Below are 23,920 nucleotides of genomic sequence, written 5' to 3' on the forward strand. Positions count from 1 at the left end.
AAAAAAAAAAAAAAAAAAAAGCCTTATTATTCTGTTTCTAGAATGATGAAAAGGGGATAGCAACAGGAAGAAAGAATTAAAGAACTGGAGATTTTTAAGGTTTCTGGGAGTTCTGAAATACTCTAAACTGCAATTCATCTTTCATTCAATATTTTTAATGCTATGTTCCAAGCATTTAGAATATATTTTTAGGAATACACAAGGCACAAACTTAGATGCTATAGGAAGTAAAGAGATGACCATAGCTGCTAAAATTCTCAGTACTCATGTACAGTAGATGTACTTCAGAAAACACCTGCAATCTAACGAGGGTCAAGCCTTCAAGGAAAAGCCTATTTGTGTTCTATTCAAGATATTCAAGAGATACCAAAAATAAAAGCTATCAAAAATCTCCCTTAAAAAAAAAAAACTCTAAAGGTATGCTTTCAGAAAACTATTAATGTTTATATAACTGGCACACAGTCTAGCTAAAATAGCATGCAAAACCATGAGAGACTCTTGAATGCTGAGAACAAACTGAGGGCTGATGGGGATGGGAGAGAGGGGAAGGAGGGTTATGGGCATGGGGGAGGGCACTTGTTGGGATGAGCACTGGGTGTTATACGGAAACCAACTTGACAATAAACTAAGAAAAATAAAATAAAAATAAAATAGCATGCAAAACCAATCTTCCTAATTTCTAGAGCTGAAATGTAAATGAGAAGTCACTAAACTGCCCTTCACTTAGGTACAGTGTTATCTGTCATTAACATAACACTCCATTTCCAAGGCTCCATTTTAAAAAAGATAAACTGCCTGCAATTCCATTTTGCTTGCAGCAATATATAGTTGACTATGTTTTAAATACTACCTAATTATGGTCAGGCATTATTTACTGGTCAGTAATTTTAAGAAGGGGTAGGTATTTCAGTAGTGTATCAAGCTTGCTTTTTACCTGTACAGTGATTTATATAACCTACATTGTGTTTGTCCAATCCTCTCCCTTATCCCCACCCCTATTCACCCTAAAAAGTAAGTAAGATTAAGAGATAGAGGTTTTAGTACCCATTTAATTCTTCACGTGCCCACCGCAAAAGTTTCCAAACCATTTTTTAGCTCTACCAAAAGCTTTATAAATTCTTTCTATATGACTTCAGTAAAAGAAATTCTATACTAAAGTCTACCATTTACTACAGTAAATAGTATGTTCAAAATAATGGCCCACTTTAAAAAAAAAAAAAAGCTCCTGGTTTACATTTAGAAATACTATTTATCAACTTGGTTCTCTCTTTTTTATTTAATTTTCCTCTGGAGCAGAATGACAAACATAAATTTATTCAAAGAAGAGTTAAAAAAGGTTTTAACAAATATCTTGCTACCTCTTCAAATATACATTCTAAATTCGACAAGCAAACACTTCATAATAAATTGAACAAAGGCCTTCAAACAAATCAGTTTAAAATGCACCAACTATTAATTTCATTTATATTTACAAAAGTACTAAAATCTTAGTGTGATATGAAAGCATATGGGATACAGTTGAATAAAAGTTAAATTTTAGAATTCCTTTAATGCCAGCTACCTCACCCTCACACTTAAGAAACCAAATACTTCTGAACCATGGAGCTGCAAATCAATTTGACTGATGTCCTCTTTCATGCCACGGAAAGCCATTGCCTAATTGAGGCCAGACCTGTTAGGCCTGACAGCATCCCAGAAACGACCAGCCTACTAAGGGCTGGAAACACATCAAGAATTTGGAATATTTCTCATATTGAGAAAAAAGTTCAAGCAAGATTCTCCATAAGAACAATCATTACACTGTTCGGGGGGGCGGGGGAAGGACATAAAAAGCATACTTTTGTAATTCTGGTCAGTCCACAATGAATACAATACACCTAAATTCTTCACCTAGTTTCAAGAGCTATCCCACTGAATTTATCTTTGTTTCTCACATACAAACAAGAGTTTACTACTAAACCCTCATTTTGAATATCTGTCTTTAAAACCAATTTTCATTTTATATCCCTAGCTACTGAAACCACCACCTGGAGCATGGCTGGTTTCTTGACTTAGAAACCTGTTAACAATAATGCCAAGCATCCAACCTGCTTAATGTTTCACTTACCAAGAAAATCCATTAAATGTCGAAAAGAAATACAAGCATACATACACACACATACTCAGATCCCAGTCATGAAAAATTAAGTCACATTCCGACCATAAACTGCAATAGACACTTCCAGTTAGCGTGTGCTTTAGCGATCACGGACAGCGGTATCAGAGAAAGTGGTAGGGGGCTGGGACTATTAACAGCACACTGCATCAGAGCCAATAAGCAGCAGGCTAGGACTGGCAGCAAGGCCGGTCTCCAAAGGGAGCTATAACACAATATCAGAATGCTGGATTTCCGAATGCCATTTTATGGGTAGGGAGGGGGTGAGAACTGGGGATCAAGTGCAGTAAAAGGCTCCGGCCAACGTCTAAGGAGATGAAACCTAAGACAAGGTCTTGTGGCAAAACCAGCTGTCCAGTCTCATCTCACCTCAAATACAACTTAATTTCAGGCCGTTCTTATCAAAGTCAGCCGCTCAAAGGGTGAGGGGGTGGCAGGAGTGGATGACGGTAGCACCCTAGAGACTGGCAAAGACCCTCGGAAAAGGCGGAGACTCCACAACTGGAAGGGGCTTCCAGCAGCAAAAAGAGACGAGGGCTTTGCAGCCGCCTCCCCTCTCCCTTCCAACCAAGGCTGTTGGATAGGAGCTTAGGATGTTGTCGGGTTTTATGAAGGAGTGATACGAGAAAATGGCAGTAAAGGATGAGGGGGACTGGAATGGCTGATGCCAGCCAAGAAAGGAGGGAGAGGAGGACTTCCCTGGACACATCCAGAATAACAACGCCACCAAAGAGCACGGGCATTTCCGTGCCAGCGTCACATACCCCTCTCTCCGAGAAAGCTTCTCCCCCTTCCATACGGTCCCAATTCCCAAACAACTGCTCCCACCCGACCCTTCTCCCTCATAATATTCCCCATCGCTCCCCCAAAGGTGGGCCTCCTTTCCCTTCCTCCTCAGGCGCCCCACGCCCTCAACCTCCCCTCCCCTTCCCGGGTCACCCACCCTCGGGGCAGCCTGTCGCTGGCCTCCCCCGCGGCTCGTCCAGACCCCTCCCCCCCTCACCTCTCCTCAGCGCCTCCTCGTAGCTGAGGAATCCGATCCGTGACTCCTTGGCGCCCATGCTCCCCTCATCCCCTCGGCCGGGGGTCGGAGCCTGATCTCGCCCCCNCCCCGCCCCACGCTCTCCGCGCGCAGGAGCGTAGAGGAGGGGCCGGATCCTGCGCGTAACGCACCATCTTCCAGTTTCCCGCCAATCCAAAGCCGCAAGGCCGGGAAGCCTCCGCCCGTCTGCAAGGGTGGGGGGAGGTGACTTCCGGGGCGTTCTGGGCCGCGTCTCCCGCCCACCCGTACTGGAGCCTGAGGGGCGGGGCTGGGGCGGCTGGCGGTTTATCAGGCCCAGGCTAGGCCACCTCTTGGGTGGAATCTTAGGGGAGTGGAGTACGAGGGGTGCAGTGAGAGAAAGGGGCAGGCAGGGGAGAAGTGCCTAACGTGATGGAAATCTTGGGCTGGGAGGGAGTTGTGAGAGGAAAAGAGACTCCGAGATTTCCTGTGACGAAAGCTTTCTTAATCCTGGTGGGGAGATCCCTGAGGGAAATGAACCTTGTGACAGAGTTCAGCATATCTTAGTTTTCACATTACCTGTTCCTCCCCACCGCAGTGGACTCTAGATTTCCTTTCACATCCGCAAACCCACCTCTGAGCCTGCGTCCAGGATAGAATCTGGAAACTGCTGTGCAAAAGGCTGCGGCTTGCTTCTCTCCAAGCATTAAAAAATTTTTTTATTGTGAGAAAATATTAACAACTAGTTTTAAGTACCTCATGAATGCAATCATATGGTGTTACTCCTTTTGTGTCTGGCTTATTTAACTTAGCATAATGTCCTCAAAGTTTGTCACTGTTGTAACGTGTTAGAATTTCCCATATTTACAGAATTCCACTTTTAAGTATATACCCAAAGAATTGAACTTAAGGACACATATTTATACTCTCATATTTATAGAACATTATTCACAAGAACCAAAATGTAGAAACAACCCAAGTGTCCATCAATGCACAAGTGAGTAGATGTGGTATAGTTGGCCCTGGACCCACACAGATTTGAACCGCCTGGATCCTCTTGTGTGTAGATTTCTTTTATTCTATAAATACAGTACAGTACTCCGACTGTATGTTCCTTAGTTGTTAACATTTTCTCTCCTCTATTTTAGTGTAAGTTGTATAGCATGCACTATACCTGTTAATCAGCTTTTTACATTATTGGCAAGTATTGGCAAGGCTTCTGGTTAATCAGCAATAGGTTATTAGTAAAGTTTTGGGGGAGTTATATTAATAAGAAATTTTGACTGCAGGAGGATTCATGCCCCTGACCCTTTGATTGTTCAAGAATTAACTGTATAGGGCGCCTGGGTGGCTCAGTGGGTTAAGAGCCTGACTTCAGCTCAGGTCATGATCTTAAGGTTCAGTGCGTGGATTAGAGCCCAGCATTGGGCTCTCCACTGTCAGCAAGCAACCTGCCTCCAATCTTCTGTCTCCCTCTGCTACTCCCCAGCTTGCTCACTGTCTCTCTCAAAAATAAACATTAAAAAAAAAAAAGTTAACTGTATATACATACAGTGGAATACTATTCCAATTCCTCACTTTTATAAGTCAATTTGTTTTTGTTAATCTTCACCCTCAAAGTCACAGTGTAAAGCTTCTGGATAAGGAAAGAACTAAAAAATAACCTTTTGGATTAGATTACACAGGAGGTGCCAGTTAGATAATTCAGACCCAGCAAAAGGATTTCAGTTCCTAAAGCCAACAGATTAAATATGCTCTGCTAAAGAAAGAAGGTAATACTCTTGCTTCTCTACTCACCTTTCCTGGCAGACCAGATGAGCAGCGTGGCACTATTAGTCACTGTGTTGCCCTTTCCAGTTCACGGTGAGGCAGTTAATTTTAAGAGCTCGGATTAAAGGCCATGAATAAAGGGGTTGGGAACGTACTTCAAAGCCTTTAATTTCCAGGTCATTAATTTGGTATAGACAGAAGTCTCCAGACAAAACAACTCTGTCATCTTCAGCCTATACTTAGATTATCATAGTTAATGGGAAGCGAATCTTAAGGGCTCAGCTGTAGGGGAAAGACCCTCAAGAGTTCAACTGCGACATACCTAAGTATTATTACTGTCCCAAATAATCACTACCTAAAGGCAACCTTGGTGTATAAAAGACAGACCTGGTTGATTGTCTACCCATTTGATTTACAGTGGAATTGGAAGCAAATTGTTTTAGGTCTTTGGAGAACTTGCCCCCCCGAAAGGTGAGACTAGAGTTGGACTTAATCTATCACATGAAATAGTAAATTATTATAAAATACTTAGCAAAGAATAGAATATGAACTTTATAATGAAAGATTTAGAGCAATACTAACACAGGAATTTTTAAAATTCCCCTGCTTGGTTTCAGGCCTGGCTTTCCTTAGGGCCATAAAAATTTTCACCCCATCAGAGTGTTTACCATGGATTAAACACTTCTCAAAATGGTGAGTTGAAATAGCAAAGAAATAGTATTTCTCCTTTTCTGAGTTAAATTAAGCATATTATTGAAGGCAGTGAAGCAGACAGTTATGTCTGATGGGAATTCTAAATGTTAAGCTGGGATTAAAACCTGCCTTTTGGCTTGTATTACACAGTATCAGGCAGTCAAATGTTAAACACCCCTTTATAACTTAAAACTGCCACAGTACTTAAGTTTGATTATGTAGAAAATCTAAAGTCTGCTTGCCATGCTGAAGGGAATTCTATTAATCATTTAGTTTCTTTACTTTCATTACATTTCACTGAATCCACTGAAGAGTTGGCCAGTGACCTGGCTATTAGGTTGCACTTGGGGAACCATTGTTTTCACTATAATTACACGCCTATCAAAGAGTTGTCCATATGAAGATTTAAAGCATGGGAGACTGGCATGTAATTTCTACTTCCAGTTGAGCAACCCAAATGACAGTGTTCCTCAGTTTGTACTCCCAGAGAAATCACATAGGAATAGGACAGAGTCATCTTAGTACTTGGCAAAGAAGTGTAGGTCATAGACAGGGAGGTCAATACAATGAAGAACAGGTGCAACAGCACCCAGTGTATGTATAACCTTATTTTCACCAAGTGAGACCAACAATGTATGAAGCATGACTATACAATAAGAGAATTGATTTTTTCCCCCAGTATTATATACTTGTTACCTTATAATGACACAATATAAGGATATGGTCACTTGCGTTGTATTTTTAAAATACTGTATTTTAGAGTAAATAAAAATATAACTTAAACAAATTTTTTTAGGGGCACCTGGGTGGCTCAGTCAGTTAAGCATCCAACTTCGGCTCAGGTCATGATTTCATGGTTCATGGACTTGAGCCCTGCATCTGACTCTGTGCTGACAGCTCAGAGCCTGGAGCCTGTTTCAGATTCTGTGTCTCCCTCTTTCTCTGCCCCTCCCCCACTTGTGCTCTGTCTCTCTCGGTCTCAAATAAATTTTTTAAAAAAAAGTTTTTAGAGAGAGAGAGAGACAGAGAAAGAGAAACAGAGTGCAAGTCAGGAAGGGGCAGAGAGAGAGGGAGACACAGAATCCAAAGCAGGCTCCAGGCTCTGAGCTGTCAGCACAGAGTCAGATGCAGGGCTCAAGTCCATGAACCATGAAATCATGACCTGAGCCGAAGTCGGATGCTCAACTGACTGAGACACCCAGGTGCCCCTAAAAATATAACTTTAGGGGTACCTGAGTGGCTCAGCCATTAAGCATCTGATTCTTGATTTTGGCTCAGGTCATGATCTCACAGCTTGCAAGATCAAGCTTTGTGTGGCTCTGTGCTGATAGCATGGAGCCTACTTGGGTACTTAGGAGTTTCTCCTTCCCTCTCTCTCTGCCTCTCCCCTGCTCAGGCTCCCCCCTTCTCAAAATAAGTACATAAACATTTAAATATATATATAACTTTAAGCTATTTTAAATGAAAATAATACATATTCTATGTTAAAAAAATGTTTTTCCACCAGTAAAAAAGTGTGTATGAAGTAAAGGATCACACTTTCTGCTTCACCCAGTCTCATTCCCTAAGGGTGTGTATCCTTCCAATTTTCTGTAACTACACCCACTGCACACCTTCATTTCTTTTTCACTCAATAGTATAACTCAAATTGGTTTTCATACCAACTTATAGAACTACCTTATTCTTTTTAACATATATAATAAGCCAATTTTGTGTAGTGAATGTATAATTAACCAATCACCTGTTGACAAACATTAGATTGTTTCATTTCAGTTTTACAAACACTTGCAATAAACATTCTGGTACATATATCCTCTTTACATATGTGACTGTATCTGTAAATGGAATTTCTGTAAATTGAATTGCAAAGTCTGAGAGTATGTTAGATGTTGCTGAATTGCAGCCTAAAGATTTGGATCAATTTTATTCTAATCAAGAGTATCTGAGAAACCCAATTTCCTCTCACCTTGCTAACATTAATATAATTTTAAGCTGATTTTTATCATTACTCTCTACCTGTCAAATATCCTACCAGCATAGAATTGAATCCCTACTTTTTTTTTTTAAGTTTATTTATTTATTTTTGAGGAAAGAGAGAGTGTGTGTGCACAAGCAAGGAAGGGACAGAGAGAGAGAGGGAGACATAAAATCTGAAGCAAGCTCCAGGCTCTGAGCTGTCAGCACATAGTCTGACACAGAGCTCGAACCCATGAACCAGGAGATCATGACCAGAGCCAAAGTCAGACACTTAACCGACTGAGCACTACAGGAGCCCCTGAATCCCTGTTTTTCTAAACATGAAATTCATTTTCATTTTTTAAAAAATTTTTAATGTTTTTATTTATTTATGAGAGATAGACAGCATGAGCAGGGGAGGGTCAGAGAGAGAGGGAAACACAGAATTTGAAGCAGGCTCCAGGCTCTGAGCCTACTGTCAGCACAGAGCCCGACGCAGGGCTCAAACCCACAAACTGTGACATCATGACCTGAGTCAAAGTCGGACGCTTAACTGTCTGAGCCACCCAGGCGCCCCTCATTTTCATTTTAATCTTAAACAAAATATTTTAAGNAAAAAAATTTTTAATGTTTTTATTTATTTATGAGAGATAGCATGAGCAGGGGAGGGTGAGAGAGAGAGGGAAACACAGAATTTGAAGCAGGCTCCAGGCTCTGAGCCTACTGTCAGCACAGAGCCCGACGCAGGGCTCAAACCCACAAACTGTGACATCATGACCTGAGTCAAAGTCGGACGCTTAACTGTCTGAGCCACCCAGGCGCCCCTCATTTTCATTTTAATCTTAAACAAAATATTTTAAGATTGACTAAAGAAATGCCATCCTCTAGTCTGCATTTAAAGATGTTTCTCCTTTCTGTTTATCATTCTTTAAAAGACACCTAAAATTGGCAAAATTTCAATAGGGCCCATTCCTAAGAGTTTCTGACTCACAAGACATACAAGCTAAAACTAAAAATGGGAAAGAAGTAAAACATTCAAAGTGAGGGCCTTTCACTTAGACCTACTTTAGAAGGTCTCTTTTTCTGTTTTACCACAGTCCATGCTTGGCATACAATTTATACTACCCACTGAACCTGTGAGTAAATGTTTACTCTTTATAATATTGCAAATCGCACTCCTCCACTCCAGCTGCAATGAAGGTGTATTTACGTCTCTTTCAACCTAACAGTTTACAAAGGTTGAAGAATGGATATTGTGTACAGTTCCTGAAAAACCAAGCAGCTTCTTTTTAGTCTTCCTCTAATCTTATTCCTTCTAATGTGCCAACTGCATTTTACTCTTAGGCCAGTTTTTTCCAGCAAAATAGAAACTACAAGTTTAAGAATAATTATGTTAAGGGGCGCCTGGGTGGCTTAGTCGGTTAAGCGTCCGACTTTCGCTTAGGTCATGATCTCGCGGTTCGTGGGTTCAAGCCCCGTGTCGGGCTCTGTGCTGACTGCCAGCTCAGAGCCTGGAGCCTGTTTCAGTCTGTGACTCTCTCTCTCTCTGACCCTCCCCTGCTCACGCTGTCTCTCTCTCTCTCTCTCCTAGAAATAAATAAAACATTAAAAAAAAAAAGAATAATTATGTTAATTGAATTCTAACCAGCAGTTAAAACATAGAATAATACAGAATCCAGCTCTGAACAGATAAGATATAATGTACTTCACTTTCTGGGTTCTGAATAGACTTTGTCAAGTCATCTAAAGTCCAGCTTATCATACTAATATGCTTTGTTAGATATTTGAGAAATGCCAACTCCAGCTGTATACCTTAGACTTTGATTTCTTTGCTTAGTAGATGAAAGATTTAAACTCAATCAGACTTTTCCCAGTTCTTAAATTCTATTATCTTATTATCTCTTGAAATGTACATTCTCTTGCCAGCTCAAGTCTTTTTATTTTTAGTTCAGCCTGAGTTTTCTTCTCACCTGGTTATTAATACAATGCCTCTATTCTCTTTTCCACCTTTTGCTGAACTACCAATTTGCTATCTGTCTAATTGTCCTCCCTTTCTTGACTCCAGGCTTCCTTTTGATCAATAACTCTTATTTTGTTGGGGGAGGCTACGCACGTGTGGAGACAGGGGTTATATGGAAAATTTCTATGCTTTCTACTCAATTTTTCCTTGAACCTAAAACTGCTCTAAAACATAAAATCTGCTAATCAAAAATTGTGATACAAAGATGTGCCTGCCTACATGTAAGTATTTAATAGCTAGTAACCGTGGTATAATTAAAAACCCCTTGAGAGAGATTCACTGTAGGAATGGGGATGGGGTAAATCATTATTAGTCTTCAAAGGTTTTAGTAGATGAAGCTGGATATGCAGTATGTGAGTTGTGATTCTAGGTTTAGATAAAATTCTTTGCTTGGTGGTCCTGATCCAACAATTAACATCTTTAAAAATTTCAATATTTCCTTCCAAAAAGATTTGAAAGCTATAAAATAGCATTTGCCTGAATGTTTTTTTGGCAATTAGATTCACTTACTGGCACTCTGGGGGTAAAGGTGGAATCAAATCTGGGTTTCTTTGAAAAAAGGAAGGAAATTCATATAAAAACAGAGGAAGTTGAGTTTCTCACTCATGCCTCTCTAACATCTTCTCACTGCCCCAACATTTGGTATGAATGTTGCAAATAGCTGATTTTAACATTTATTAAGCATTTTCTGTGTGCAAGGGACTGTGCTAAACTTTAGGGAATATAAAGATGAATTTTTTAAAAACCTCTAAGAAGTACCACGATCTATGTAAATATAGTGTGTTATGGAAACTTAGAATAGAGAGAGTCCAAAATAAAGGAGTGGAGGAGGGAGGGAAACCTTGGGGGATGGGAGTCTTGAAAAACCAAGAAAGAAATCAGCCATTCAATATCTCCTTCAATAAGCTCAAAATGCCTAGTACATGACAAGCATTGTCCTAGGTACAGAATATACAGAATTGAACAAAGAAAAATTCCTGGTCTTATGAAATGTACATTTTAGTGGAAAAGAATAGACAATAAACAATGTAAGTAAAATAATGGTAGGTCAGTTGGTAACAAGTTCTGTGGAGAAAAATTGCAGAGAAAGGAGACAGGAAGTGCTGAGATAAAGTTTGAAATTTAAAATAGGATGGTCAGGGGGCACCTGGGTGATCAGTGGGTTTTCAGATCAGGTCAGGATCTCACTATCAGTGAGATCATCAAGACCGCATCAAGCCCTGCGTTGAACCCTGCGTCCAGTCCTGTTGTAAGGACACAAGTCTAAATCAAACTGACTCCATGACAGGCTTTAAGTTTCCCCTCTAAACTAGAAGGCCTAAGTTTCAGCTTCCTCGAAAATATCAGGCAGTTACACATTACCCAAGGCAGGAGAAACCACCCTTGCAACACCCAATCAGGAAAGGCCATCGACCACCCTCCACATTACTAAGGGAGAGTCCTATATATCATAGAAACTATAGATAGGACCCTGTTACTTAATGTTGAAGTTAACCCGTTAGTCGCCTAACAAGACCCTAGGCTCGCTCTGTGATTGGTTGAATTTAAAGGTACTCTAAACGTTGTAATTGGATCCCGCCAAAAGTAACGAATACTCTAGACAATGTGTATGGTTAACCCAGCTGTCAATGATGTTGAATAATTATGATTGGATCACTGTTCCCATGCCACAACTTCTGTAACTCCCCGTCACAAACCCCATAAAAACCCTACTCCTCCATTGTTCGGGGCTCTCAGCACGGATCCACTGCATTGGTGAAGTCTGGGAGCCCGAGCTTAAGCCCGAATAAATGCCCTTTGCTTTTGCATACATGACTCGGACTCCTTGGTGGTCTTGGAGTTTTTGGGGAGATCGCGATCTGGGCATAACACTGTTGGGCTCCTTGCTGAGTGTGAAGTCTGCTTAAGAATCTCTCTCTCTCTTCCTCTGCCCCTCTTCCCTGCTTGCACACTCTGTCTCTAAAAATGAAAATAAAATAAAATAGAATGATCAGGGGTGCTTGGGTGGCTCAGTTGGTTGAGCCTTTTGCTTAGGTCAGGATCCCAGAATCATGGGATCAAGCCCCTTGTAAGCTCCAGACAAAGGGTGGAGCCTGCTTAAGATTTTCTCTCTCTCTCTCTCTCTCTCTTTCACAAACACACACACACACACACTCTCTCTCTCTCTCTCCCTCTCTTTCCCTCTGCCCCTCTCCCTGCTTGCATGCTGTCTCTCTAAAATAAAAATAAATAAATAAAATTTTCAAAGAAAACAAGGGGATTTAAAATATTAAATGAGGAGCAAAAACATGATATTTAAGCCAAAATTTGAAGGAGGTGGTGGAGTAAAACTTGTGGATATCCTAGACATCTTATGCCTGGCAGCTATAAGGATCAGCAAGGGGCAACTGGATTGCAACAGTGAGGAAAGGGGATGGAGGCACATCCTTCCTGAAGACTTTGTCTCTTACTATTTAGAAAATGGGATACCATTGCATAATTTTGCATAGAAAAGAGATGTCAAACACTTTAAAAGGATCTCTTTGATGTGTTGAAAGACGAGATGAAAGGGTAAAGATGAAGGCTCCTGGCTGGCTCAGTTGGTAGAGCAAGTGACTCTTGATCTCCAGGTTGTGAGTTTGGGCCCCGCGTCAGGCTCTGTGCTGACACCTATCTCAGAGCCTGGACCCTGCTTCACATTCTGTGTCTCCCTCTCTCTCCGACCCTCCCCTGCCCACGCTGTCTCTCTCTCTCAGAAATAAATAAAAACATTTAAAAAGTTTTTTTAAAAAAGTGAGTGAGAGGTTGAGTCCAAGATAATATTTGAAGGAAGAGCCAACAGGATTTATTGGTAGGCTGAACTGGGATATGTCAGAGAATAACCACTTTAAAGTTGGTGGCCTAAGTAACTAGGAGGCTAGAATTGCTATTCACTGAGATGTGGAAGACAATAGGAGCAGGTTTGTGGAACAAGTTCAGGAGCTCAGCTTTAGATCTGTTACATTTGAAATGCCTGTTAGACATTCAAGCAAAGACGTTGAGTACAGAGTTAAATATTTGTCTGAAGTAAGAAAAAGTTCGGGCTGAAGACACAAATTGAGGAGACAGCAGAGATTCATGGATGAGATTGTCAAGGACACGATCTACTCCCAAGGTAACTGGGGCTTCCAACATTAAAAGTTCAGAAATGGGGAACTAGCCCCAAGACTGAGAAGGTATCACCAGTGAGGTAGGAAAGCAAAGAAGGGGAGAGAGCATGCCAGGAAAGAAGAAAAGTGTGAATAAAGGCAATAAAGGCACAGAGATATAAAGTGAAACCCAAAAGATAAGCTCTGCCTCATCGGAAATGCCCTTTATATGAAAAAAAACCCCAGCTATTAACACAAATGAAAATTCAAAATGCATTATTAACTAGCTGGGTAATAGTTCTCACTTCTAATACTTGGGAAGAATTACAAGCATTTGAGAAGTGCTTTCAGGTAGATTTGAAGAACTTGGTTGTGTTTTTTTGTTTGTTTTTGGTTTTTAATGTTTATTTATTTTTGAGAGAGAGAGAGAGACAGAGAGAGAGAGAGAGAACAGAGTGTGAGTGGGGAAGGGGCAGAGAGAGAGAAACACAGAATCTGAAGCAGGATCCAGGCTCTGAGCTGTCAGCAGAGAGCCCAATGTGGGACTTGAACTCATGAACAGTGAGATCATGACCTGATCCAAAGTCGGATGCTTAACCAACTGAGCCACCCAGGTGCCCTAGGAGCTTAGTTGTTCTTTGTCAGATTTCTGTTTTGCTGTGATCTCTTTGACCTATCAATGGGCAACACTTGACAGGAGGTTCTGGGGACAATAGGCACCCTTAAAATTTGTTCTAAGAGAATGAATGGAATTAGACTAATGTATGATAATTAATGGTTGAAGGTAGATTTCTACCTATGCATGAACGTTAGCCTGGATATCACTTAAGAGAGTTCTTTAGGCCCATATATTTTTGTGTACATTAGTAAATAATACTGACATCCTAATTAACTCATGCAAAAATCTGAGGGAGTAGCCAATAGGTACCAAGATTGTCTCCAGAAAATTCATACGAAAAGGATTCAAACTTCCCCCACTGAGACAAACTATTCATTAGTAGCTCAGATCATGTACTAGATTCATGGACAACCTTTCCAAAAAATGGTGTTAATCGTCTAGTTTCTGTGGAATTGGAACAAAAACAAAAACAAAAACAAAAGTGGGCAGACTCAAATTCTAGTTAATAGATCACTGTGTACATTTATTAACTGCTCTCAATCTTGCATTATGCAAACATTAACATAAGGATTTTCTCCTTCCTCAATATTCCATCCCTCATTGATCTCAAACTTTTTCATTCTTCTGAAGTACTTACTAGAGCACTAAGTGGAATTACACTGCAGTACATGGTAATTTGTTTGTACATGTTGATGTACCTGTGCTGTTGCATGTGATTCTGATTATTATTGCTGCACAACAAATTACCCCCAAAACTTAGTGGCATAGAGCAATGACAATATTTATTTTGCTTATGAATCTGCAAATTGGCCAAGGTTCAGCAGATATAGCTAACTTCTGCTCCATTTAGTCAGCAGCAGCAGCTTGAAAGCTAAAGAGTGGAATCCTCTGATGGCTCGCTCACTCACATATCTGACAGTTGATGCCTGTTGTTGGCCGAGACCTCATCTGGGCCTATGGGCTGGAACAACTACACATGTAATATGCTTCCTCTTTCCTCACAACACTGTGGCTAGCTTCCAAAGGTGAGCAGGGTGTGTGGATGTGTGTGAAGAGGGGGAGAGAGTAATCAGCATAAGCTGTATCATCTTTTATGATCTAGCCTTGGAAGTAACACAGTGTCACTTCTGCTGCATTCTAGTCACTGAAATGGTCACAAAGTTCTGCCAAGGTTCAAGGTGGACAGGAAATAGTCTCCAGGGATATTGCTGCAGAACAGCCTGCCATCTGGTCACAACAACTTACATTTCTCCTGTATGTAATATACATTCACCCCTTTTCCCCCATTATGATATCCCCATTATGATATCAGGTTCAAGCCTGGAGTGTAGGATCTCCTGATCTAGATCAGGTGCAGGTGTGAATGAGGCTCCTCAGGGGTGTTTCCTCAAATACAGTATCTGTGTTTTCTTTTTTTTGAGATTTTATTTTTAAGTAATCTCTACACCCAATATGGGGCTCAAACACAACCCTGAGATCAGGAGTCGCATGCTTTATGGACTAAGCCAGCCAGGCACCCTCAAATATAGTAACTTTTGACCTTAATACCTGCTCTAAGTAAATGTACACTGGGGTTATTTAGGGGAAAAGGACCATGATATGTGAAACTTACTTTTAAGGAAAAAACAGTTTTTTATGCACACATCATAAGCATTTCTTATATACAATATATATATTGTATGTACATATATGCGTAGTGTGTGTATACATACACAGACAGAAACAGAATGGGAAAGAAGGAGAATAAAGCAAATTGATTAAAATGTTAACAAATGAATCTGAGTGAAGTGTATATGAGTATTCTTTGTTGTTCTTTTTTTAATAACTCTTCTGTAGCTTAAAATTATTTCAAATAGAAAAAACTTTTTTGAGTTTATCTGTTTTGAGAGAGACAGACACAGCGTGAGTGGGGGAGGGATAGAGAGCGAGGGAGAGAGAATCCCAAGCAGGCTCCATGCTGCTAACACAGAACCTGACATGGGGCTCGAACTCATGAAACCATGAGATCATGACCTGAGCTGAAACCAAGACTTGGACACTTAATCAACTGAGCCACCTAAGGCACTATCCCTCAAATTTTCTTAATGTGATGTACATGGCATAGGTCCTGAGCATTAATCTTTTGATATTTTTAATTCCAGGGTTAAGTCCTAACGTGATCTTGGTATTAACTTTTGGGGGTTGAGAGAAGACCCTTTAGTTCTCTCTTTGCCTATTTCTCTATGAGAAGTCACCGTCACTTCCCACTGTAGCCTATGTTCCTCTACATCTCATTTCCTTAAAGAGCTAGTCTGGGAAAGATCCTTTTTGAGAGAGTTTTTGGCCGTGCTGAAATACAGCTTTTCAATGGTCTTCGTGTTACCTCCTGTAGCAGGATTCTCACACAGAGAGTCGTGACACCGAAGCTTTTCTTTACAGGAAGGAACTTTATTCCTGCTGGCACTGCTCAGTTGGGTTCGTACTCAAAGAACTGAGCATCGAATGCCATGTAACATAGTTTTTAATATACTTTTTACTTCTTTGTCTCCCATATATGGTAATACACAAGCATGCATGCTGGAGGCCGAGCCGGCTCCAGCAGGTTCAGTGATCCCTGAAGGATGGACGGTGTCGGCGAGAGAGAGAGTGTGAGAGCCCCGAGATTCTTTCTGATCACCAGGCAGGCATCTCTGTCCTGTCGGTTTTGGTGTCTTTATTTATAGGTTAAATGATAACATGACGTCAGAAAAAGGAATTTTTACAATGGATAACTCTTTGTGATAAGATGCTTTGGAAAGTGTACAGAAGCATGTTTTACAGAAATATTCTTGNGCACATGCAGTCTGATTAAGTAATCTCATGTTACAAGCTCGTGAAGGATGTTGTCATGTATGTGCATAGCCAGGTTTCCTTGAAGGTTTTTTTCTTTCCTTAGGGTGGGGGCCTTACCATGCTCCCACACCAAAGGCATCTTCAAGTGTGGCTTGGCTTCTTTGGAGAAATTGTAGAAGGATGTACATCAGCCTCCTTGTAATAAAAGAGACTGGGAGGGGTGCCTGGGTAGCTCAGTTGAGTATCTGACTTCAGCTCAGGTCATGATCTCACAGGTCATGAGTTTGAGTCCTGTATTGGGCTCTATGCTGGCAGCTCAGAGCCTGGAATCTGCTTCTGATTCTGTGTCTCCCTCTCACTCTGTCCCTCCCTGATCATACTCTGTTTCTCTCTCAAAAATAAATAATCATTTTTAAAAAGAGAGAGAGAGAAGGAGAGAGAGAGAGAGACTGAGATTAACTCCCCCGAAGCACCATCATTGTGCTCCCAGAGCACATACTCTAAAAATAGTGGCTGCAAGAAACAATCTTCTCATGTTTCCAGTTTAAAAAGGACACTTAAATAAAAAGCTGGTCTTTTTAGCCAGTGTAACTATCCCCAAACAGGCAAAGAATAATCACTAGTAGAAGTCCTAGTTTAGAAGGCACAAGCTGGTCATTGAACAGATTTATTCATGGCCATCATAAGCTTGTTGGATGCCCAGAAAAAGCTTCCCGGGTTGACAATAATCTTAGAGCAGTCACTGCTGCTCTGTTTTCCTTTCTTATGCAAGTACTCAGGACAGAGTTTTGCACAGAGTTGCACTCCATCTCAATATATTACTGTTGCACCAATGAAGCATCCATGGGTGCAGGTTTGATCCTACCAAAACAGCTTAATGGAGAATGTCTTTCCTGGGACCAGGTTCCTGGAATGTAAACGTATCTCTTTTTTGTGGGCTAGCAGGACCTAGAAAAAAGGTGTTATTGTTTCTCTGCCAATGAGAGTAAATGAAGGTTCCTTGAAATGTACTCTGTCAGGTGGCACAAATAAACCATTTAATTATATTCCCTTAAAAGAAAATCTCAAAATGTAAGGATTTTTTTAAATAAGTTTTTTTATTTGGAAACACTTACAGATTTACAGAAAAGTTGCAAAGATTGTATCGAGAATTCCTGTATATCTCTTAATCAACCTCCACCATTGCTAACATATTACCATGCAACATTTGTGAAAGCTAAGAAATTGACATGGCGGGGTACCTTGGTGACTCAGTCAGTTAAGCATCTGACTTCAGATGACGTCATGATCTCACAGTTTATGGGTTTGAGCCCCACATTGGGCTCTCTGCTGTCAGCATAGAGTTCACTTCAGATCCTCTATCTCCCTCTGTCTCTCAAACAGAAATAAACCTTAAAAAAAATTTGACATTGGTATATTATTATCTAAATTCTAGGCTTGCTTTGGATTTCACGTTTTTCCATTAAAGTTCATTTTTTGGGGGAGCCTGGGTGGCTCAGTCAGTTAAGCGTCCGACTTTGGCTCAGGTCGTAATCTCACAGTTCGTGGGTTCAAGCCCTGCATTGGGCTCTGTGCTGACAGCCAGCTCAGAGCCTGGACCCTGTTTCAGATTCTGTGTCTCCCTCTCTCTCTGCCCTTCCCCTGCTCACGCTGTCTCTCTCTCTCTCAGAAATAAATAAAACATTAAAAAAAAATTTTTTTTAAAGTTCATTTTTTGTTCCAGGATCCAACTCAGAGTACCACATTACATTTCATTGTCTGTCTCCCTAGTCTTCTCTAGTCTGTGACAGTTTCTTAGTTTCTCATTTTTCATGACTTTGTCAATCTTGAGGAGTTCTGGCCAGATTCCTGTATAATGTCTTTGAATCTTAGTTTGTCTGATTTTTTCCCCACGATTAGATTGGATTATGTTTGTTTGTTTGTTTGTTTTTTAAATAAGACTGCAGAGATAAAGTCCTCTTCTCATCACATATGATATCTGGTGGTACATGAAATCCACATGACACCACCGGTAATGTTAACCTTCATCACTAGGTTAATTCAGTGTCTAGCAGTCTTCTCCACTATAAAGTTACTACCATTCTGTTTTCCTACTCTGTTCTTCAGATAGCTCAGATTTTGTTGGACATCAAAAAATATTTTGTAAGGGAGAAGGGTAATTTGACATTGTAATGGACTTGGGTTTAATGGATTTACCCAGAACATTCCTAATTCCAATAGGAGTCCAAAAAGACAAAGAAACCTCTCAAAGTCTATAGGAATTATAGAAGTATAGTCTCTGAGCTATAAGAATAAGCCAAAGTGTATTAATGCCCACTGGTCAGGCAATGGAACGTTACATAGCTATAAAAATGTCAATATTAACTGAATGTAATCCATTGGCAACTAAGAACTCCTAGCTCTTTAAAATCTAGAAAAAGTTGATTCAGTGCTCCAATCTATAAACCATGGAAGAATTCTTCTCAAGTTTTCTCCAAACTCCCAGGAATATATGTCATCATGGTGGTCCCTTCTGATCACATTTCTTGCCTCTGCCACATTTTTTCCTCTGTGCCGTATCTTGTTGCTGCCCCTTATCTCTCATTGGCAGCTTTGGCCCAAAATAGGATCACCCAGCTTCTTTTTGTTTCATTTCATTCTAAAACAAATACAACTCCAAAGCTGTCAAGTAGAGTAGACACAGAAGGTTCTAATGAAATGTCACATCTCATGCCTTACAGCAAATGAATACAACCCATATTCATCCTTTGGGTCACCCTTCCCCAGCCATACCTTACTGGAAGTGTAGTGCCCATCCTACCCAGCCTCCACCTCATTCTGTGGTGACTCAGCCTCTCATCATCTATTTTGCTGGTTTCTATCTCTGTAGCGTCCCTTCTCTCCTCCTCCCCCTTCTGATACCCTTTTCTAGATCAAAAACAAAACCAAAGGCCAAATACTTCTCATTTTTTCTTTCAAACGGCTTGGCTATCTCTTTTTGCCTTGCCCTCAGATCTCACCTCTGTCCCCAGCTAGTGAAGTTATTTCCTCCCCTAAAAGTAATTCTGGTGCTTGCTGATAAGATAATAACTTTTTCTCCATTTGTAATGGGAACAGCCATCCATTCATTCATTTATTCAACTCAACAAACATTTACTGAGTTCCTGTAACAGAGATCTGGAGGATAGGAACTAATGTGAGCAGGATTCTGACCTCAGGGAGCTCATGGTCTCCGGGGGAAAGGAACGCTAACGGGCCCTTTCACCTGAAAAATATTGAAGACAATTTTTAATTTTTAATTCTTTTTTTAAAATGTTTTAACATTTATTCATTTTTGAGAGACAGAGCGCAAGCAGAGGAGTATCAGAGAGAGAGAGGGAGACAAAGAATCCAAAGTAGGCTCCAGGCTCTACGCTGTCAGCACAGAGCCAGATGCAGGGCTTGAATCCACCAACTGTGAGATCATGACCTGAGACGAAGTAGGATGCGTTACCAACTGAGCCACCCAGGTGCCCCAACAATTTTTAATTCTTAATTGACATATAACATTGTATTAACTGAAAGTGTACAACATAATGAATTGATATATGTATATATTGTAAAATGATCCTCACAATAGTTTTAGTTAACCTCCATCATTGAAGTATCTTTAATCCTCAGAGAAACTGTATGTGATGTTTTGTTATTTACTCTTTGCCATTGAGGAAGTTATGGTTTGGAAAGAGTGGTGTGCGGGCAAATGGTTAACAGTTTGGTGGAGAGGAGAGGACCCTGATTTGTAGTGTTTTTCATTTCTCTTGTGTAAATATTCCCACTATGGCCAACATCCAGTGACCGATGTAACATCACTGGGTATGCAGTTGGGAAAAAATGTTCATCAGTATACGATTATATAATAGTTGTACTACACAAATAACCTCAAGGGCAAAGATAACTGTTAAATATTGAAAAATAATTAGGAAGGGTATTAAGTATTATTTTGTTTTGATGTAATTTTTAAGTTGATATTTATTTTTACAGAATTAACTTTTTTACTGTCTTATACATAACATAAAATTTATCATTTTAGCCTTCGTTAAGTGCACAGTTTAGTGGCATTAAGTACACTCACAATGTTTTATAACTACTGCCACTGTTTATGTCCAGAACTTCTTTTTTAAATAGTTTATTGTCAAGTTGGTTTCCATACAACACCCAGTGCTCATCCTCATAAGTGCCCTCCTCCGTGCCCATCACCCACCCTCCCCCCCAAAACCATCAGTCCTCAGTTTGTTCTCAGCATTCAAGAGTCTCTCGTAGTTTGCCTCCCTCCTTTTCCCCCACTATTTCCCCCCTTCTTCAGAACTTTTTTTTATCATCCCAAACAGACACTCTGTAATTCTTCCTTCCTCCCAGATGCTGGTAACTTCTGTTCTACTTCGGTCTCTATGAATTTTCCTGTGCTAGATATTTAATATAAGTGGAATCATACAGTCTTTGTTCTTTTGTATCCGGCTTATTTCATTCAGCATAATGTTTGCAAGAGTCACCCATGCTGCAGCACAGATAACAATCTCATTCCTTTTTACGGCTGAATAAAATTCTATTGCATGTATATGCCACATTTTGTTTATTCATTCATGTGTTGATGAACATTTGGGTTGTATCCACCTTTTGGCTATTGTGAATAATGGTACTATGAACACTAGTGTACAAGTATGTATTTGAGTCCCCCGCTTTCAACATTACTTAATAATGTCTTTGTTTAACAAACAACTGGCAAATTTCCTGAAAATTTAATAATCTGCTTTCATGAGCCTGTTAGAGCCAGCTCTGGCACAACACTGGAAAATCCATAATTTGCCCAATTTGGAATTCACCTCACCACATAGCCTCTTCCAAATTTGCCTGATGATAAGAATTACCTGGGACCTATTAAAATATTGGTTCTTAGGCCTTCTTAGAAGATTCTGAAAGTCTGAGATGAGGTGACTTTTCTCATTGGAATTTTACCTGATACTAACTCCCAGTACCACCAGGTCTAGGCCAAGGGAAGGGGGGCATGACTGTGGTGTCGTGAAGGAGAGGAGGTGAGAGTAAGTCTTTTGGGGAGAACTTGCATGACTTGTAACAAATTTGGGGGTGGCATTTTTTTTCTCTCCAAAATCCTTCCCAACTCCAATATTTGTTGACTATATAATTCTCTCCTGCCTGTCTCCCTGCTTCCCATCTTAGGAAAAAACACCTTCCAGAGAGAGGCAAGTGGAAATCATTAGGCCCAGCAATTTAACACGATCTCAAAAAGCTTGCATATCATTAAATTGTTTAGAAACATGTCCCGAAGTTACGAGTTTGCCATTCTGTGATGTTATTTTGATATCCTGACAGGATATTTTTAGAGTACATAAAACCCAAATTAAAACATTGCTACAAAAAAAAAAAAAAAGTGAAATTAAACCAGGGCTCCAGGGCTCCATAAATGGAAAACTACAGTAAACATCAGATAGGAGTGAAGAAAAAAGTACCAAATATTTTTGAGAACTATTTTGAGCAGAGAGATGAAGAGATGCTCTGACCAGCATGCAGAGATATGCCTACGTCCTGCCAGGGTGAGAGGGAAAGGTGCCACACCGACAGGCCACACTGAGAGCTCATGACTGGCTCTCACCCTGGGATTGGTGCAGGAGGAGCTTCATTCCCACTGATGAGGGATGCGCTGTTGGCAGGGGATGCAGTACTTCAGCTTTACTGGACACAGTCAAGGATCTTACTGGCCTTCTTTGTCACTGGTTTCTTTGTTTAGGTCTGGAATATGGTTATAGTTAGGCCTATAACCCCCTTACCCTCTTCCTTTAACCTGTTTCTCTCCAGAGTAGCTGTATATCTGGCATTTCTCACATTTGAGGGCTTCCAAGAACTCAGATTTAGGGGCGCCTGGGTGGCTTAGTCAGTTAAGCGTCCGACTTTCGCTTAGGTCATGATCTCGCGGTTCGTGGGTTCGAGCCCCGTGTCGGGCTCTGTGCTGACTGCCAGCTCAGAGCCTGGAGCCTGTTTCCGTCTGTGACTCCCTCTCTCTCTGACCCTCCCCTGCTCATGCTGTCTCTCTCTCTCTCTCTCTCTCCTAGAAATAAATAAAACATTAAAAAAATTAAAAAAACAAAAAAACAAAAAAAACCTCAGATTTAAAGACCCATCTGAAAAACCACCGCTGAGAAGGTGTACACCCTTAGGTTAGACCTCTTGGATCATTGGTTCTTAACTTGTTTAGGGTTACCGACCTCTTGGATTACGTGATGAAGGCTATCAGATCTCACATATAACTTGCTAGTTAGAATTCCAAAGGGTTTGTTGACTCCCTCAAGTCTATCAGCGGACCCCATGTGAAGAGACTCTGCCTTAGGTACTGAAAGAGTCCCCCGCAGCCTTGGGTTAGGGATGCCTTGGCCTTCAGCTGGGAACTTTCACATTTCCTCCAGACCCAGTATTTCAGCTACAATGGAAGTTTGAGTGGTCTTCCTTTTTTGGAGACTTGATACAATTCTAATTGGATAATCAGACAATTCAGAACAAGATCAAGAGGCTTCATTTGAAGAAAGATATTCAAGTCTATGAGAGGAAGCATGGGAAGTGGATTTCAAGGGTCGTTCTCCCTGTCTGCTGAATTCAAGAATTTCATGAGCTCTATCTTGTCACTAGAGGCTAGGAGTGAGATGTGATGTTTATGAAACTGGCCCATAACATGAAGAAACATGCCAGCCTGCGTGGAGTAGAGGGTAAACAAATTAACATCCTCACCCCCACCTTCTCCACCCTAACCCCACCTGCCTGAAGTAGACAGCACATAGAGTTTTAAAAATTAACTGCTGGAGGAATAACTCAGTTCAATGAGTTGATTTGCCCTATAGTCATTTTCAGCTAACCAGTTGGATTTTGAAGACTGTCTCCCAAAGGCATTTTGTATTTTATTTTAGTTAATGTTGAGGATTGAGCCATTATTCCTGGCTAATGTCAGACTCCGTGGTCTCTTCAGACTACTCCTTAAGGTTGATAATAAAACCATTATGGGTCTAGGGCAGGCGTCCAGAGTCTAGGACTTGTTAGAGGTTCTGAGAGGGAAGAGGAGAAGTGGAGTGGGGTGAGGGGAGCAGGCGGGGACTCATAAGCTTTGAGGTTTGGACTTACTTCCCCCTTCTGGATTGTAAATACTATTTGGGGCAGGGGGAAGAATAGATATATAATATCTATATCGATATTCAATTCCTTGTTTTTTGTTTTTGTTTTTTTACTGTTTTCGTCTAGTCTTGGTCCATATTCATGTCAATTTATCTAAGGAGGAGTTAGAATGTAATACTCTTTTGCGTTCTGTGTTTAAACTTAGCATTATATCACTTTTTTAATGATGTTATTTATTCCTTTTAAAAACAGACTCAGCTCTCCTTTTCTTTTTACGTAAGTGTAAATCATATTCATTATTTTTAAAATGAAGACAGTATGCCAAAAAAAGAAAAATCATCCTTTACATTTTGAAGTGTATCCTTCAAGACTTTTTACTATGCATATATAATTACATGCTTTCAAAAACGGGATCATACCAGACATGCTGTTTTAGGTCTTGTTTCCCATTAGTTAAATATAGATGTAACGTTGAAATTTACATTTTTCAGTATTAATTATTACTATATAGAGAATAATATTTTAATAATTAGTATTTTGGTGGTAAGGCATTTTAAAAATTAATTTTATTTACTATTTACTAGAGTAATATTTTAAGTACTGGTGTTCCATAATTTATTTACCCTTTCCTACTGATGACACTTCAATTGTTTCCAAA

The 23,920-nt window shown here is 40.3% G+C and overlaps 1 protein-coding gene across 2 annotated transcripts in view; it reads right to left on the reverse strand.

The window, feature by feature from the left end:
- Positions 1-3,245, reverse strand: part of USP32 (ubiquitin specific peptidase 32) — a 222,821-nt gene extending 219,576 nt beyond the window's left edge. For both annotated transcript variants that reach the window (XM_077745524.1, XM_077745523.1), the window contains exon 1: positions 3,159-3,245. In XM_077745524.1, the coding sequence (XP_077601650.1) occupies positions 3,159-3,216 (58 nt within the window). In that variant the 5' untranslated portion in view covers positions 3,217-3,245. The remainder of the gene's footprint in view (positions 1-3,158) is intronic.
- Positions 3,246-23,920: the final 20,675 nt, after the last annotated feature.

Source organism: Crocuta crocuta, unplaced genomic scaffold (assembly GCF_008692635.1).
Source record: "Crocuta crocuta isolate KB4526 unplaced genomic scaffold, BGI_CrCroc_1.0 scaffold333, whole genome shotgun sequence".
NCBI classification, from domain to species: domain Eukaryota; kingdom Metazoa; phylum Chordata; class Mammalia; order Carnivora; family Hyaenidae; genus Crocuta; species Crocuta crocuta.